The sequence below is a fragment of the Fusarium tjaetaba genome, assembly GCF_013396195.1.
Source record: "Fusarium tjaetaba strain NRRL 66243 chromosome Unknown NRRL66243_c0000118, whole genome shotgun sequence".
In the NCBI taxonomy this organism is placed as follows: domain Eukaryota; kingdom Fungi; phylum Ascomycota; class Sordariomycetes; order Hypocreales; family Nectriaceae; genus Fusarium; species Fusarium tjaetaba.
Window position 1 is genome coordinate 1 of NW_023501314.1, and position 14,889 is coordinate 14,889.

Below are 14,889 nucleotides of genomic sequence, written 5' to 3' on the forward strand. Positions count from 1 at the left end.
TGCGATCGTTACGCTGCCCCAGCCGATATCTTCCCGGCATCATGTTTGGCTGGGGCAGCGTAACGATCGCAATGGCTTTCGCGCGTACCTACGAACATATGATCGGACTCATAATCCTCATGGGTTTCCTCGAGTCCGGCTTTGCCCCCGGCGTGCTTCTGCTCCTCTCCTCCTGGTATAAGAGTGAAGAGCAGAGTAAGAGATTTGCCGCGTACATCTCCGCTGCTATCCTCTCCGGTGCATTTGGTGGCCTCTTGGCTGGTTCTATCACTAGCGGTCTTGACGGCGCACACGGCAAGGCTGGTTGGAGATGGCTGTTTGTCGTCGAGGGTGCTGCCACTATGGGAGTTGCTGTCATTGCGTACTTTATCCTCCCTGACTTTCCAGCAAACACGTCGAGGCTCAAGTTCAGCCAGGAAGAGATTGATCTTGCCATTCGGAGACTGCAGCACGACAGGCCACAGGTTCATACTGAAGATGAGGAGAAACTAGGTCATTGGCAGGCCTTTAAACTCAGCATGACTAACTGGCGCACTTGGCTCTTTGTTGTTGGTTACATGGTAAGTCATCGACCACTTTGCTTCCGAGTATTTGACAGACTGTGAACTTCCTTAGGCAATCGTCGGATCTTCAACCCTCTCCTACTTCTATCTCTCCTACTTCTACCTCACTCTCGTCAAAGGCCTCGGATACGAATTCACGGCAGCTCAGTATATGACCATACCCATCTTTGGCGTTGCATTTGTAGTCACCGCCCTCACAGGCTCCTTCGCCGATAAGAACAGCAAATGGCGAGGCGTCATACTGTGTGCCTGGATGAGTGTTGCCATGCTATGCGCCGTCATCATATGCGTCGTCTACAACTTCAAAGCTCGCTACGCTCTCCTCGTCATCGACGCCAAAGAAGCTCTTAGCAAACGACAAATAAAGGGCAGCGGGAAAATGAGGCTCTGTGAGGGACGAAACGAGTAGGACGAGACATAAAGGTTTAACATAAATGCGCTTCGGTCACTTGTCTCTAAGACTGAGACAAGCTGTAAACAAGATGTTAAGAAACTACTAAGGCTGCTAGGAATATAAAAGTGCCCAAGTTAGCAAATCTGTATTTACTAACAAAGTATCTACCCTGAAGCACACAAAATTCGGTCCTGTATCGGAGTGGGGTGACTCATCTTTTCGGGATCATTTTATTCCGGTAGGTTTCGACCCTGAAGCTTCATAACCCCTCACAATAATGATGGTTCGTGACTCCACAATCACGAAGAGCTTATCACAAACATCAAAAACACCGACATGTCGCCTGTCGTCATTCATCTCCGGACCGAGACAAAGCCTCTAGAGCGTCGCTCTCCATGTAACGACCCCCTTTGTGTCTCATAAAACCCTCATCTAACAATTCAGTGTCACCTGCGACTGCTAAGGCTTTGCTCGACGCTGGCTACACAGTTCGGGTTGAGGAATCCCCGGACCGCATTTACAAGATTGACGAGTTCAGAGATGTTGGGGCTGACATCGTACCCGCCGGCTCGTGGGTCAATGCACCCAAGGAGGATATTATCCTGGGATTGAAGGAGATTGAGGCGAATGGTAGTATGTTTGCTCATGACTTATCTTTTAGCTTCGCTTACTGACCACGTCCAGCACCGTTACCTCACACCTACATTCACTTTGCTCATGTATTCAAGAAGCAAAGCGGCTGGGCTACTGAGCTGTCCCGCTTCGCAAACGCGGATGGCTTACTGTATGACTTGGAATTTCTTACGGACGAAGATGGACGCCGAGTAGCTGCATTCGGATATTGGGCGGGATATGCCGGAACCGCTCTGGCACTACTGTCTTGGGCTCACCAGCTGCTCAACCCTGGCGTACCCCAAGGACCGGTTCCCGTCGTCGACTCTGCCTCTGCTTTGACTGAACTTGTCAAGGGTAAGGTCGACGCTGCACGTTCCGCCAACCACGGCGCGCTCCCTCGGCTGATCGTAATCGGTGCCCTGGGCCGCTGCGGCAAAGGTGCCATCGCAGCAGCTGAGGCCATCGGTGTTAGTGACATTCTGAAATGGGACATCGCCGAGACGAGCAAGGGAGGTCCATTTACTGAAGTCGCTTCGTCTGATATCTTTGTGAACTGCGTCTACCTGGGCTCCCACAAAATCCCCCCGTTCACGACTTTTGAAGCTCTCTCGGCACCCGACAGACGACTCCGGGTCATTTGCGACGTCAGTTGCGACCCCAACAGCGAGAATAACCCTATTCCCGTCTACTCCAGCTACAGTTCGTTTGAGAACCCCACTGTTCCTGCTTCCGAGCACATCGATGGCCCTGAGCTGCGAATCATCGCCATCGATCATCTTCCTACCATGGTCGCACGCGAGTCGAGTGACGAATATTCCTCACTACTTCTGCCAAGTTTGTTGACTCTGGACCGCCGGGATACCGAAGGGGTTTGGCAGCGAGCGGAACGGATCTTTCGCGATAGGGTTGCAGAACTGCCTTAAGTCTTTGTTTACTCTTATATTTGAGAAGCGAGATTAAAACTTCAGACTTGTAGTTAGTGACTCCAAAAGCACCAATTCTACTTGTTAATGACATGATTGTGCAGTGATATCACACCCAGCCAAAATGTTCGACCAAGGATTCGGCCCATTAAGAAGCGTCTGTGCGATTGTAAGGGGGAAAGGTGTGACACGGGACAACTGAACTTGCGGTCAATTACTATCGGTTGATGTACAAAGAGCTGTATCCTGTAGCAATCGACTTTGTAGCCAACAGAGCCACCGTCAAAATTAGAGTGAAATCAATTGCAAACTGATGTTAACGGTCACTGTAGGCTACTTTATTCTATAAATGCTGATGGGAGCCTGGGAGGGCGATCCAGCGGGTTTGGGATAATACAATAAACATAATCAGATGGAAGATTTAAGACTCCTTAAATTCGAAAACAGTTAGAAACCGACTGGAGGTTAGGAAAACCTTTGATTTCTGGCACGTCAATATCTTTATTAAATGACTTTCAATAGGTACAAATGCCTAGAGATACGGAGCACTGTGGCTGCAGATGAGGTGGGCCAGGTTGGAACACTTCAGGCTCTTCCCTCTATCTCAGACAAGTATCTTTACCCCAGGTACCCTGACTGTTGAGGTGGTCACTTCCGTAATCCAGGCCCTTTTAGAAAACAAGGCAAATGTGCTCGTTCAATTGGTAGGGTCAGGACTTTACACTGGCTGTCGCCTGAGAGGTCCAGTCCTTCAGCATGACTTGAGAAGAAAAGCCACATCATGGCTTGCTCATGTTTTGGTGTATTGTTATCCTTCAATGTTAACTTGCAGATGTGCAGGGATTCTTTTCCTTGCTTTGTGACAACGGTGGTATATGCAAAGCCCGTCGGTCACGTATGATACTGTTTTAGCCAGATCGTTATAATTTACCCAAGACATCCACTTCGAAAGAAACAACCTATTCTGGTTTCGTCACGCTTGCGACCTCGAGCGGCAGAATAACAAGATCAGCTGCACTTACTCCCTTGGCCTTCGAGTCACTTGTGATTGTGTTCATGATGCCGCTTACACTTCTAATCGCTTTCAAAGAAATATGCATTGAGTTTGTTGCATTCAGAAACAAATATCGGAATAGAGAAATGATGTGTCAAGTTCAAAGGTCAGTTTTGGACACCGCTTACATCAATATTGGTATGGATGCAACCATGCACTGCTCTCTTTGAGCACAAATAAGGGTCTTGTGATAGGCTTACTCCGCTGTAGTAAGCCAGCAAGCAGCATATCACAAGATTCCCTGTTACTCATTGGCAGTATGCTTTCAACTTTATCCTACTATTGAAAGTGGCTGCGGCGCCACATTGCTGAGGAGGTATGACTACATATCATCACATCACATGCTTTTAGCTGGCACTGACGTGTATAAGTAATGGCCAGCTTCCGTGAGTTTGGTCTTCTCTTTACAGACCCATCAACACTCACTCCTAAATAGTGCTCTTTCATCACATCAATTGCCAACATTCTGGCCAATAATCCCAAAGCAACAATAGCCATTACTGACAAGACACCCCTCTATGGCAACAAGTTTGCCGAACTGATCGTCCAAGACGTCTCGGATCCTCTTCCTGCCGAAAACGCAGTCAATGCTAAACTAACCAGCATCGACGGTACCGGCACTGCCGCTCTCGTTAGCAAACTTTATGTCCCTGAGGACCCCAAGAGATATGGTGGCTTCGGTCTCATCTTCAAAGACGATTCTAAACACGACGAGTTTGAATGGGTGCAGTTCGTCACCCGACAGTTGGTCATCAATGGCACCGCCCAAACTGGGAGCTTGTCCAACAAAACTAATAAGCCTGCCTATCAGCTGGTGAACTCCACAGAGAATATCACCAACTTTGCAACTGGCTCGGGAGTGCCGAACTGGAATACTTGCTGGGGCGCTGATTCTAAGCTTAGCGATGTTTTCTTCGCCAGCACTCATGAGTATGTCAAGGATGATGCTCTCAAAGTGAAGGGCATTATGGACACCCCAAGCGTCTTGGTCGGCAAGATTCCAAACTCGATCGATAGGGACTATTATCTAGATGCTCCGAATGGCTTGGTCGACATGAAAGCATTGGCCACTGGCCCAGGTACTTCGCGCGCTTACTTCTCGGACTATCTTGTGAAGAAGCTTGATGACGGTGGACATCGTATCTACGCGCGCTTTGACCACAGTTTGACCTGGAGCGCTGGCGAGGGGGATAAGAATAATTATGAGATCAGGTCTTTGAGCACTACTGCCACCAACGCCTTTCTGGGCTGTCACAGAGCTGCTCTTCAGCACTCGACTAGGCCACTCAAGGAAGGCAGTAAGTCGACGCAACCTTATCTGAAGTTTCTCAACTCTATTGTTCCTTGAGGAGAGTCTAGGACAACTCTCGATGTTTACAGGAGGGCATGGTCTTGGAATCGGATAGGATATAACACTGTTGATGGATCTAGCATACAGTAATAACATTGAACTTGCTTATACCCTCAAGGCTTAGATGGGTGAGATACCTCTCACTCAGCCTTGACCTTCTGCAATACTCGGGGATGATGCTCAAGTTCCAAAGAAAGTTTGGTACCGAAAGGAGTGCAAGAAGTATTAAATCAAAATTGGCTGATATGGAACGGAAGAAAAGAAATGGTAATAGCGGCTTTGAGTAAAAGAATAAATGTAACGTTAGAATTTCTTTATCTGTTGAGCAGTTTTTAGTAAGTAGTTCCTAAATCCTAAATATGTTTATAAAAGTTTAAGAAGTCAGAAAGCAAATTCATAAGTATCTTAACAAGTATTTACAGTATTTACTTGCTAACTAATATTAAAGACAATAATGCACTAAAAAAAAAGGCTAGAACTTATCCAGAACATCCATTTTGGATGCTGTAGGTTAGTCATGGTTGCCGGCCCTCTGTCTGGTCATATAGAGGATATACGCTGGACCACTTGCTTACAACTTATCAACATCCCCATCAGACATCCAATGCAAACCTCCTGCACACCTAAACCCCCCGGCACTCTCCTTGATCCACTGAAATCCAGCCGGACACACTCCCATCTTCATCAACTTTGCCTTTCTCGCCTCAATCTTCTTCCGTTTCTCCTCCTCAGCCAGTATCTTACGTACCAGCTTCTCTCTGTCAGCGTCACTTGCATTCTGCTGGGCCTTTTTGAGCCGACGAAATTCTTCTTCATCTTTGGCCTCTTGCTCTTTGTCCCTTTGGAGCTGCTCCCAGACTTCATCGCTTACTCCGGCGTCTCGGATGCCTTGCGGAACAGTGATGTCTAGGAGCTCTTCTTCTGGTTCTTCCTCCTCTTGTTCCTCAGTAACTGTGGTGACGTTGGTTGTCGTTGTAGGTGGTGTGAATAAAGGCATGTCATTGAGTGCTTTGGCGATCTCACTTGCAGCAGTAGGTTTCTTGTCCGTCATTCGGCCTCGACGCTCCGCCATCATGTCGTCTATAGTGCCGCGTACGAGCTCCTCGGTAAGTCTCAGACTTTTAGAAGATAGATCAAACTTGTGAAACATCTTCTTGGCAAGTTCTTTGACATCTCTCGCATTCGCCCAACTATCCTGCTTCGACAGTTCCTCGAACTTGTTGGTCAGCTCCATCAAGAATCCCCTCTCAGGACGCTCCAAACCCGACAGGTCCACTGGTATCTTTCCCTTGAGTTTGGCTTTGCTATCTTGCAATTGACTGGTCATCAACTGAATACAGCTAGCAGGAGTGAGGGGGTCAAAGTCAATGCTTTCTGGGAAACGACTAGACATTCCTGGGTTGATGCCCAGCAGAGTGTTGATGTCCTGTACGTAGCCAGCAAGGATGATGATAAGCTTGCCGTGATATTTTGGCTTCGTGACGCAATCCACAAGCTCATCGACAGCCTCTCTGGTAAACGAGCTCTCGGAAGCAAGTCGATAAGCTTCGTCAATAAAAAGAACCCGCCCCAAAGCTTTATCCAGGAGCTGCTGTACCTTTGGCCCAGTATGTCCAACATATTGGCCGATGAGCTCAGTAGCAGAAACCTCAATGACTTCCGTACTAGCCAAGAAGCCCAGATCATAGTATACCTGGCCCATCTTGCGCGCAGCTGTTGTCTTTCCTGTTCCAGGTGGACCTCTGAAAAGGAAGTTGAAGGGGATTTCCGGGTCAATCTCCAGTTGTTTGGCCTGACGCACGCGGGTCTGGTAACCTTGAAGGATTGATATCAGACGGTCACGCCCAACGTCGCCCTCGAACAATTTCTTGACGTCGGTATCACCCTTTTCGGCACGGTCAAAGTCTTGGTCAAAGTCGATGGGCTCCAAGGTTCCGTGTCTCTTGACTTGGCCAGATGATACACGTTTTTGATGATTCGCCTTGGCTCTTCCAAGTAAGATGTCGATTTCGCCCGCATTTCCAAAGTTTGGGCGGTTTCTTGCACGACGCAGGACGTCCAGTGCGACAACCTTGGCCTTGGTTGTTGCTTTGAAGCCTGACTTGCCCAGCTTCAGGTCCAGAATCTTTGCCAAAGCAACATCATCAAAGTCTTCAAAGACAAAGGCAGACGAGATGGGAAAGCGTCGACTGAGACCAGGGTTCACGTTCTGGAACATCTCCTCCATCTGCTCCTTGTATCCAAGCAGGAGGACGCATCGATCTTCGCCTGGTACGCTTTGAACCTCTGCGACGATGGTGTCGATAACAGCCGTCTTGTAGGGATCAATGACAGAGCCGTTTACGCCTCCTCCTCCATAAAGTCCGTATGCTTCGTCGATCAAAAGAACCTTTCCGACAGTGGCGGCGAGGATACCCTTGGTCTGAGCCTCTGACTGGCCAAGAGCAGCTCCAACAAAATCAGCTGGGTTCTTGGTAACGACCTCCCCGTTAGAAAGCAAGCCCAAATCTTTGAGGATCTCTCCGTAGAGCTTTGCGACAGTCGTTTTTCCAGTGCCGGGTGACCCCAAGAAAACCTTGTTCAGCGAGAACTCTACTAGAGGCTGCTCTGCAAGCTCGCGCTCATAGTTTGTTCTCAATGTGTCCATGAGCACACCGAGTGCATCTTTGACTTCCTGCAAGCCGATCAGGGACTTGAGCTCTCTGTAAGCCTTGCTGCTCAGCAAAGCCTCGGAAGGTTCTGGTCCAATGATGTCTTCTCGGGTGAGGAGCAAATCATTTGGCTTCTTGCTGGCTCGACGTTCCCTCCTGAGACGTGCTGCTTGTCGTTGACTGATCTTCTGGAGACAGTTTTCCACAGCGCGTGCATTTCCGAAACCATTCTTCCCGCGACCGTGGCCAACCCGACGTACAGCAATCCGGCAGAACAGCCCGTCAGTCCCTTGCTCAGCAGCCATCCTACCCTGAAACTTGCGATGAATCTGGAGCTGAAGGATTTGGAGGAGTTCTCTGTCCGTGTAGTCCTCGAACTTCATCTCGATGGGAAATCGACTGGGAATGCCGGGATTGTGGGAGAAGAAGGACTCCATCTCCTTACTATACCCTGCCAAGACAAACACGACCTTTCCTCTTAGGTTCTCGACCTCTGCCAGAAGATAATCCAGCACAGCCTTGCCGCCGGGACTGTTGCCAGATGACAACTGGTATGCTTCGTCGATGAAGACGCAGCCGCCGCCATTGTTGTTGACATCCTCGATAAGCTTCTCACAGCCGGTGACACCCATGTTGGCGAGTTTAGATCCAGTGACTTCTTTGAAGCAGCTTCCTGCAATAGCACCGACCGTCGTGAGGAACTCTGCATATATTCTGGCCACTGTTGTCTTGCCTGGAGTGAAGTTAGTCAATGTAATACTGCGCTTCATAGTGTACTAGCCTGTTCCTGGGTTGCCAAGGAGTGAACAACTCCATCTCTCATCCCCAAGAGAGAACCCTTGACGTATCTTGGTATCGACTGTGGACTTGATCGAGAGTATCTGGTCTTTGACAGACTCGAGACCGATCATTCCCATCAGCTTATCCAAAGCGGCGTTGCGTGCACCTTCTACCTCTTTCATGTTCTTCCACTCATTGGCTGCACCGGATATAGGACCAAACTGAGGAGCAGTCTGAGGCGGCGGGCTATTTTTCTGGGTCGCCTTGATCTTCTTCTTGTTGCTTTCCGCTTGTCGAAGAGATTCGAGTTCTTCCTTCTTCTGTTTGAGCTCGTCTGCTTGCTTCTTCTCCTCAGACTCGTACTTCATAGTTCGACGGCGATGATCAATCTCATCCTCGATCTCTTGTAGCTCCAGGCGATACTTGTCCTGTGCTTCTTGGCGCGTTCGTTCGAGTTCGAGGTCGCGTTTGATACGTCGCTGGTTGTCTTCGTATTCTGTCGTGCAAGTCGCGCAGGTCTTGGACTTGTCTCCACATGGGACCTTGGTCTTATGGCCTTTATCGCAGGTTCTCTCGACTTTGGCAAAGCATGGGATCATGGAGTGGTTTTGGACCCGATGGCAGCGTCGCTGGCATTTATGTTTGCCGCAGCTCAATGGGGCATTACTAGAGAGGTTAGAAAATGTATAACAAGGCGATAACAAAGGAAGAAAACAATGAGCAAACTGCGAGTGTAGACTTACCAGGGCTCAGCACATCCTCCATCAGGACACTTCTTATCAAAGTCTTCCGGCAGCTTCAATAACATGGACGTCTCAGGGTGGCGCTCGCAGTGAATAGGAACTCCATCGAAAATGGAGTCATTCTGCTTCAGCGCGTCAAAATACTGCGTCCACATTTTACCGCCCTTCTTGCTCTTCATGAATGTCTCCATGTTGCCAAAGAGGATCATGCCGTTTCGGGCGCGTGATAGAAGGACAACGAGTCGTTCACGAGCGTACAGGAAGCCGATATCTCCCGATGCGTTGCTGCGTGTTAGTGAGACTATGACGATGTCGCATTCTTCTCCTTGGTAGTTATCTGTGTTGTCAGCATTGAACTCACGAAGTGTCGGTTGACTTACCAATTGTCGAGAGGCGTAGAGGCTTCTTGTTCACTTTGGCAGCCGCCTGCGTGACCAGTCCCGCACGCACCAGGTCATGGTTGTCGACATCATTCAGCCAAGGATCCATCTCCTTCCGAAGAGTCTCCTTCAAAAGGAACAATTGGCCCAGATACGGCGTTAGAACAACCATGTTCTCGGTCTTGTATCCGTTCTGCGATAAATAGCGAACCATTCGGAGAACCATCATAGCCTCGTGGAGGTTTCTTTTGCTGGCTTTGGCCGTAGGGTCCCGGCGCTCAGCGACATCGTCCATGGTATCCTCTGGTCGTTCGTGATGCACAAATGTAACGCGACTCTTCAATCCTCGGATTGGCTGACGATCGGAAGTCGTTGGCATGTCTTTTAGTTCAGGATAGGCTAGCATGCGAGGGTATTGTGAGATGTCTGGATGACTGCGATGCTGCTCTTCAAGGGCTGTGAAATGGCGACCCTGAATAACAAGCCTTTCAAAGAGCGACACATTCAGATCGTAGCCCTCGCCTTTTTCCTTTGTCAACAAGTAATTGCCGACCTTTGGTCTGAGTTGTTTGTGGTCTCCGATGAGTATGAGTTGCTTGACAGAGGCGCTCATAGCTGTAATAATATGAGCTTCGAGGATCTCTCCCGCTTCTTCAACCAGAATGACGTCGGGGTTGGCGGTTTCAATGATTGACTGATACATTGCTGCAGCGGTTGTTGTGCAAGCAATGATCTGTTTATCCTTGAGGACTCTTCGTCCGCGCTCGTCAAGGATACTCTTAATCTCAGTCCTCACATCACTGAATCGCTTGCTCAGTTCAACGAACCGGGCGCTCTGCTCCTCACGAACCATTTGAGACCACTCATAATGGCATTGCCTTCTCACAGCCAGTGGCGCATTCCAGACAGCGCGGGCTCTCGGGTCCAGAGCCATGCTGAGGTGTCCGAGACGATTGACATCACCGCCGTTCAGCCATTGCTGGTAAACGCCCTCCGGGTCAATCTCTTTACCGTCCGAGCCAACCATCTTGAAACCATCATCTTCAGGTACCTGAAACGCTTCCCATGCGATGCTGAAGTTCTCGGAAAGCTCAAGGTGTTCCAGGATATCAGCCGGATCAGCCTCTCGTGCAGCGAGCTTTCTGCTGCATTCTTGAAGCTCCGAGCTGAGACTCGTTTCTTCAACGCGAAGGGTATTGAGGATATTCTTCTCCTCCATCTTCAACCAATACTTCTTTTGGCCGTCGTATTCTCTCAGAAGAGTGGGTTTGGTGGCTTCAGTAGACTTGGAACCCAGACGAACCATCTGGTCTGAGCTGATGCCGATGTCCATCAGATCCTCCATAAACTGATCCAGGGCATGATTAGTATAGCTCAGCACAAGAATACGCGATTTTGTCAATCGCAGAATGGTCAACAGAATGAGCGCGCCCAGAAACGACTTTCCCGTGCCAGGCGGACCTTGAATTAGAGCCAAGTTGCTGCTGATGCCGTGAATAAAGGACTTGAGCTGAGCACCCTGCAGTTTTATCTCTTTTTTTAGTCTTAAACCAGAAGGCATTTGATAACTGCGCTCTGAAGCCAAAGCCTCCTTGAGCTTGTGAAGCAAGGCGTTCAATGTCGTCGATCTCGGCCCGTCCCCAGAAGGTTGATCGGAGTCGATCAATTGAGCTTCAAGAGGCAACTCGGCGATGGTCTTCAATCGTTTGAGGATCGGTTCGAAAGCAAAAGTAGCGGTGTCGACGATGAAAAAATTTACTTGGTCCTTAAATGGACTTTGAAGGACATCAATGGCTTTCTTGAGCCCAGAACCATCGTTGAATCTGATGCCAACAATGGGTGGTGTCTTGAGAAGGTTCGCGACGTCTCTGACAAGCGACCCAAACGCGATGATGGTGCCGTTGCAACAGAGCGCACCAAAAGAGTCATTCTTCATGAAGTTCTTCGACTCTGTTAGGAACGTCTTCTTACCGCCTTTCGGCAGTTTATGCGGAAAAGTGATGCCCTGCTGACACGCGACGTAAAGAGCATATGGAGGGATGTGCTTGGTGTCAATGTCATGGTCGTTATTGATGCCAACCAATCTCAACTGCCCCAAAGCAACAGGACGACGCTTGCTCTTCTTCTGACTCATGGCGACCTGTAGGTCTTCTCGGAGTTCAGAGAGCATGTCCTCGCGAAGCAAACGAAAGAGCCAATCGCGGTAACTTTGGCTTCGGGTCTCAATCGGCGTGTCAAAGACATCTCCCAGTCGTTGGAGATATGGAGGATCGCTTGAGAGAAGTTCATCAGAGGTCGGATAAATTGAGATATTGCGGAAATTGGCATGATCGTTGTCGTGGCGTCCTCCAGGTGTGATTCCGCTGGATGCAATCTCGGGCTGGGCAAAGATCTTGATGATCTTCTCGATGCGGTACGCAATCTTCCTCACTTCGGGCGAGCCTGAGCTGAGAAGAGACTTGCTATCCATCAATTCTTTGACTGCGGCCTTGTGGGAGTCGAAGCTGGTTTGATCCGAGACAATTTGTAGACACAGCCAGGCAAATGCTTCAAGGCCGACATTGTCAAGTTTGTCACTGTGGTAAGCGCCGACTGCAGCAGTCCAAAAGGTCGATGGCTCCAGAATGGCCTTTAACATCTGGCGAAGAAATCCGCCGTTGCTGAGAGCAGCAACACCCTCATCCGATAACGTTAGGAGGAATGGCAAGGCAGTGGTATTTATGAAGCTAAAAGTCAAGTCGACGCGGACTACTCGCTCCAACGCCGCGATACCGGCAGGGTTTGAGATAAGGACCTCGACAAATTTGACGGGCGAGTTCTTGCTACTGTAGATCTCACAAGCCTGTACAAACAACTTTGCGGAGTGTGCAGTCGTGATTTGTTGTTCGCCTTTAATGACGGCCCAGAATGTCTTGATGAGCTTTGCGGCTCGAGAGCCAGATGCGTCTCGTACCAGAACCATGGCAGCGATGATGATGATACTCAGATAAGATGATGATGATGAAGTTGCTGACGAAAGTAAAACTGACGGTGTTGGAAGAATGTGATATCACCGAATAAGTGAGTGAGTGAATGCAGCTTCCATTTGTATTGAATGAAGCTGTCTGTCTGTCTGCCTTGACCTCACCCAACCAGCATCGCCACGACGGCCAACAGAATGCATGGGGCCGACAAAGCCTCCCGTGTGATGCGACAATGAAACAGACATTTAATTCGCTGTCAATCAGGCTCTGCGTTGTTTTGGTCGGCCTCCCACAGCTCACGGCGGAGACATCATCAAGGACTTGGCAATTAACTCCGGTGCAGTCCAACAAGATTTCAATCAACACATGAAGAATATGTATACATATCCACGATAATTTAGACAAGCTCATTCACTTTTTCCATGGTAGATAGCTTGTTTTCAGCACCCTGGTTGAGGAGACACGTGAATGAAGAATGCCTGTTCTTCACAGCCCAGCGGTCGGAAAATGGGCCAACATTGTCGCAACCAACAAAGGATGAGCAAAGTGTAATTAATGCAGAATCTAGGCAAACACTGTGACATATTCCCATGGATTGTCTGGTAGGCCTCCTGGTGTTACACAGAGAAAGTGAATGGCATCTAAGAATATAATGAGTTATCCATCCCCATCTTGCTCATTCTCATCAGCCTCAGTCACCCAGACTTTTCTATATCAATCATAGCACATCATCATCCATACCTCATTCACAAGACTCACTTCATGATGTACGGACGCCGTCAAGGAATTTCGCGCGTGTGGCGAGCACCCGCGCCTGTGACTTCATCGCCAGCACCTCCACTCGGAGATGTAATTGAACGCATCAACCAAGACAGCCTCAAAAGCGATGGCGATCACGTGGGGATTGAGAATGCCAAAGTACTCGCATCCTACAACTGGATCAGCTCATCTTCTCCCGAGATCACCATCCCAGGTACGTGAGCCGCTCCAGAAAAACAGCATGTCTGACATGTACAGGTCAACCCCCGAGATGGACACCTCCCAAGGGTCTGAACAAGCTGCCTGGTGACGCTGGCGAGTACTATCGCGATGTCAACGCAGCAGCTTATCCCAAGCATCCTCTTGAACCTGCAATTGTCTCTATCATGCAAATGAATCCCGACCCTGTCCCGGTCAACATCGTCGCATGTGGCAGCACGATCGGCAACCTCTTGCGCTTTGCTCGAGGCGTTGATCTGGATCGCTCGTTTCGCATGCTCGTTGAGAAGGTCGGCGAGACTGTTCATCTCATTCGCAGAGAGAATTCGCCTCGCGAGAAGATTGAAGGCGTACGAGGATTCGGGCATACATTCCCAGAGGCGTACACCACATGGGACTCTTCAGTCAAGCGCTCGACCTCCCATCAGCGAATCATTTTGTATCAATTCGGGGGTCTTGATCTCATGGTGCGCTTCGAAGGGGACGGGTACATTTCGTCCAGTCCTGTCGCCAAGACTGTGAAGGGGCAAGTTGTTGACGATTTAGAAAGTCTCGGCATCACTGAATCGCTGTCAAACGGTACTGGTAAACTCAAAGTGTCAGATGGAGGCGAAACCGTCCCCCAGGGCAGCATCTTCGACTTGAAGACGCGATCAATCATGGCTCGTGAAAAAGATCACCTCGGCGAACAACTTCCACGCTTGTGGATCGCCCAAGTCACGCAATTCCTCCTCGCCTACCACGAAAGAGGTCTTTTCAAAGACTCCAACATCGACATAAAAAATGTCAAAGCCGACATCGCCGAGTGGCAGGAACTCAACCAGCCATCGCTCAAGCGTCTCGCTGCACTCCTGCGCCTCATAATTGACAAGGCCCACGCGTCAAAGGACGGCAAGTTGGAGATCGTATGGTCCAACGGCGGCTCTCTCGAGATTCGCAAACAGCTATCGGACGCAGGTGACGTCTTGTCTGAGCCTGTCAGGAAGCAATGGGAGGCTTGGTTGGGGAGTGAGAGCAAGGATCCGGAGGACTCGGAGCGCGAAGAAGAGTTGATGCCGGCGCAATCGGATAGTGAGAGTGAGAGTGATTATGCTGCGTGTGATCAAGAGTGCGGATATTGCGGAAAGTGTATATACTGAGGAGTGGCTGGTGGGATGGGAATGTCATGATGTACCTGACGAGTACATAGCATTAAAGCGCCGATGATGTTAACAAACAGACCCTTCAGTAGCCATTCTTACCGAACTACCGAGTTACAGATCATCAACTGGGTAAGGGACCTTCCAGATGAGACAAGGGATGCTGACAGACGTCAGTCACTGTATCACCCTTGCTCAACCCTTGAAATCGACACGTCCATACCCTACAGATCACATCACTCGTGCCACGCAATTGTCTCAAATGGCGCACATGTACGTTTCACCAGCGCGGATCGCAATGAATGAAGATCACAGCAAAAAATAGCACTGCCTCATGGAAAATATGGATCATCCA

The 14,889-nt window shown here is 49.4% G+C and overlaps 4 protein-coding genes across 4 annotated transcripts; 3 read left to right on the forward strand and 1 right to left on the reverse strand.

Annotated features, from left to right (window-relative positions):
• Window positions 1-41: 41 nt before the first annotated feature.
• Window positions 42-2,495, forward strand: FTJAE_6072 (Saccharopine dehydrogenase; the record flags this gene model as incomplete). The annotated part of the gene is made up of 4 exons (XM_037352647.1): window positions 42-560; window positions 616-952; window positions 1,402-1,590; window positions 1,642-2,495. 4 exons carry the CDS (start codon window positions 42-44, stop codon window positions 2,493-2,495), a joined length of 1,899 nt encoding a protein of 632 aa, XP_037206825.1.
• A 1,140-nt stretch (window positions 2,496-3,635) lies between these two features.
• FTJAE_6073 (uncharacterized protein) lies at window positions 3,636-4,955 on the forward strand (the record flags this gene model as incomplete). The annotated part of the gene is made up of 4 exons (XM_037352648.1): window positions 3,636-3,687; window positions 3,760-3,806; window positions 3,986-4,847; window positions 4,930-4,955. The coding sequence occupies 4 exons, from the start codon at window positions 3,636-3,638 to the stop codon at window positions 4,953-4,955; spliced, it is 987 nt and encodes a 328-aa protein (XP_037206826.1).
• Window positions 4,956-5,471: 516 nt separating this feature from the next.
• On the reverse strand, window positions 5,472-12,416 carry FTJAE_6074 (NFX1-type zinc finger-containing protein; the record flags this gene model as incomplete). Its single annotated transcript, XM_037352649.1, has 4 exons — window positions 5,472-8,284; window positions 8,396-8,997; window positions 9,075-9,411; window positions 9,455-12,416. 4 exons carry the CDS (start codon window positions 12,414-12,416, stop codon window positions 5,472-5,474), a joined length of 6,714 nt encoding a protein of 2,237 aa, XP_037206827.1.
• Window positions 12,417-13,182: 766 nt separating this feature from the next.
• On the forward strand, window positions 13,183-14,534 carry FTJAE_6075 (uncharacterized protein; the record flags this gene model as incomplete). The annotated part of the gene is made up of 2 exons (XM_037352650.1): window positions 13,183-13,390; window positions 13,435-14,534. The coding sequence occupies 2 exons, from the start codon at window positions 13,183-13,185 to the stop codon at window positions 14,532-14,534; spliced, it is 1,308 nt and encodes a 435-aa protein (XP_037206828.1).
• Window positions 14,535-14,889: the final 355 nt, after the last annotated feature.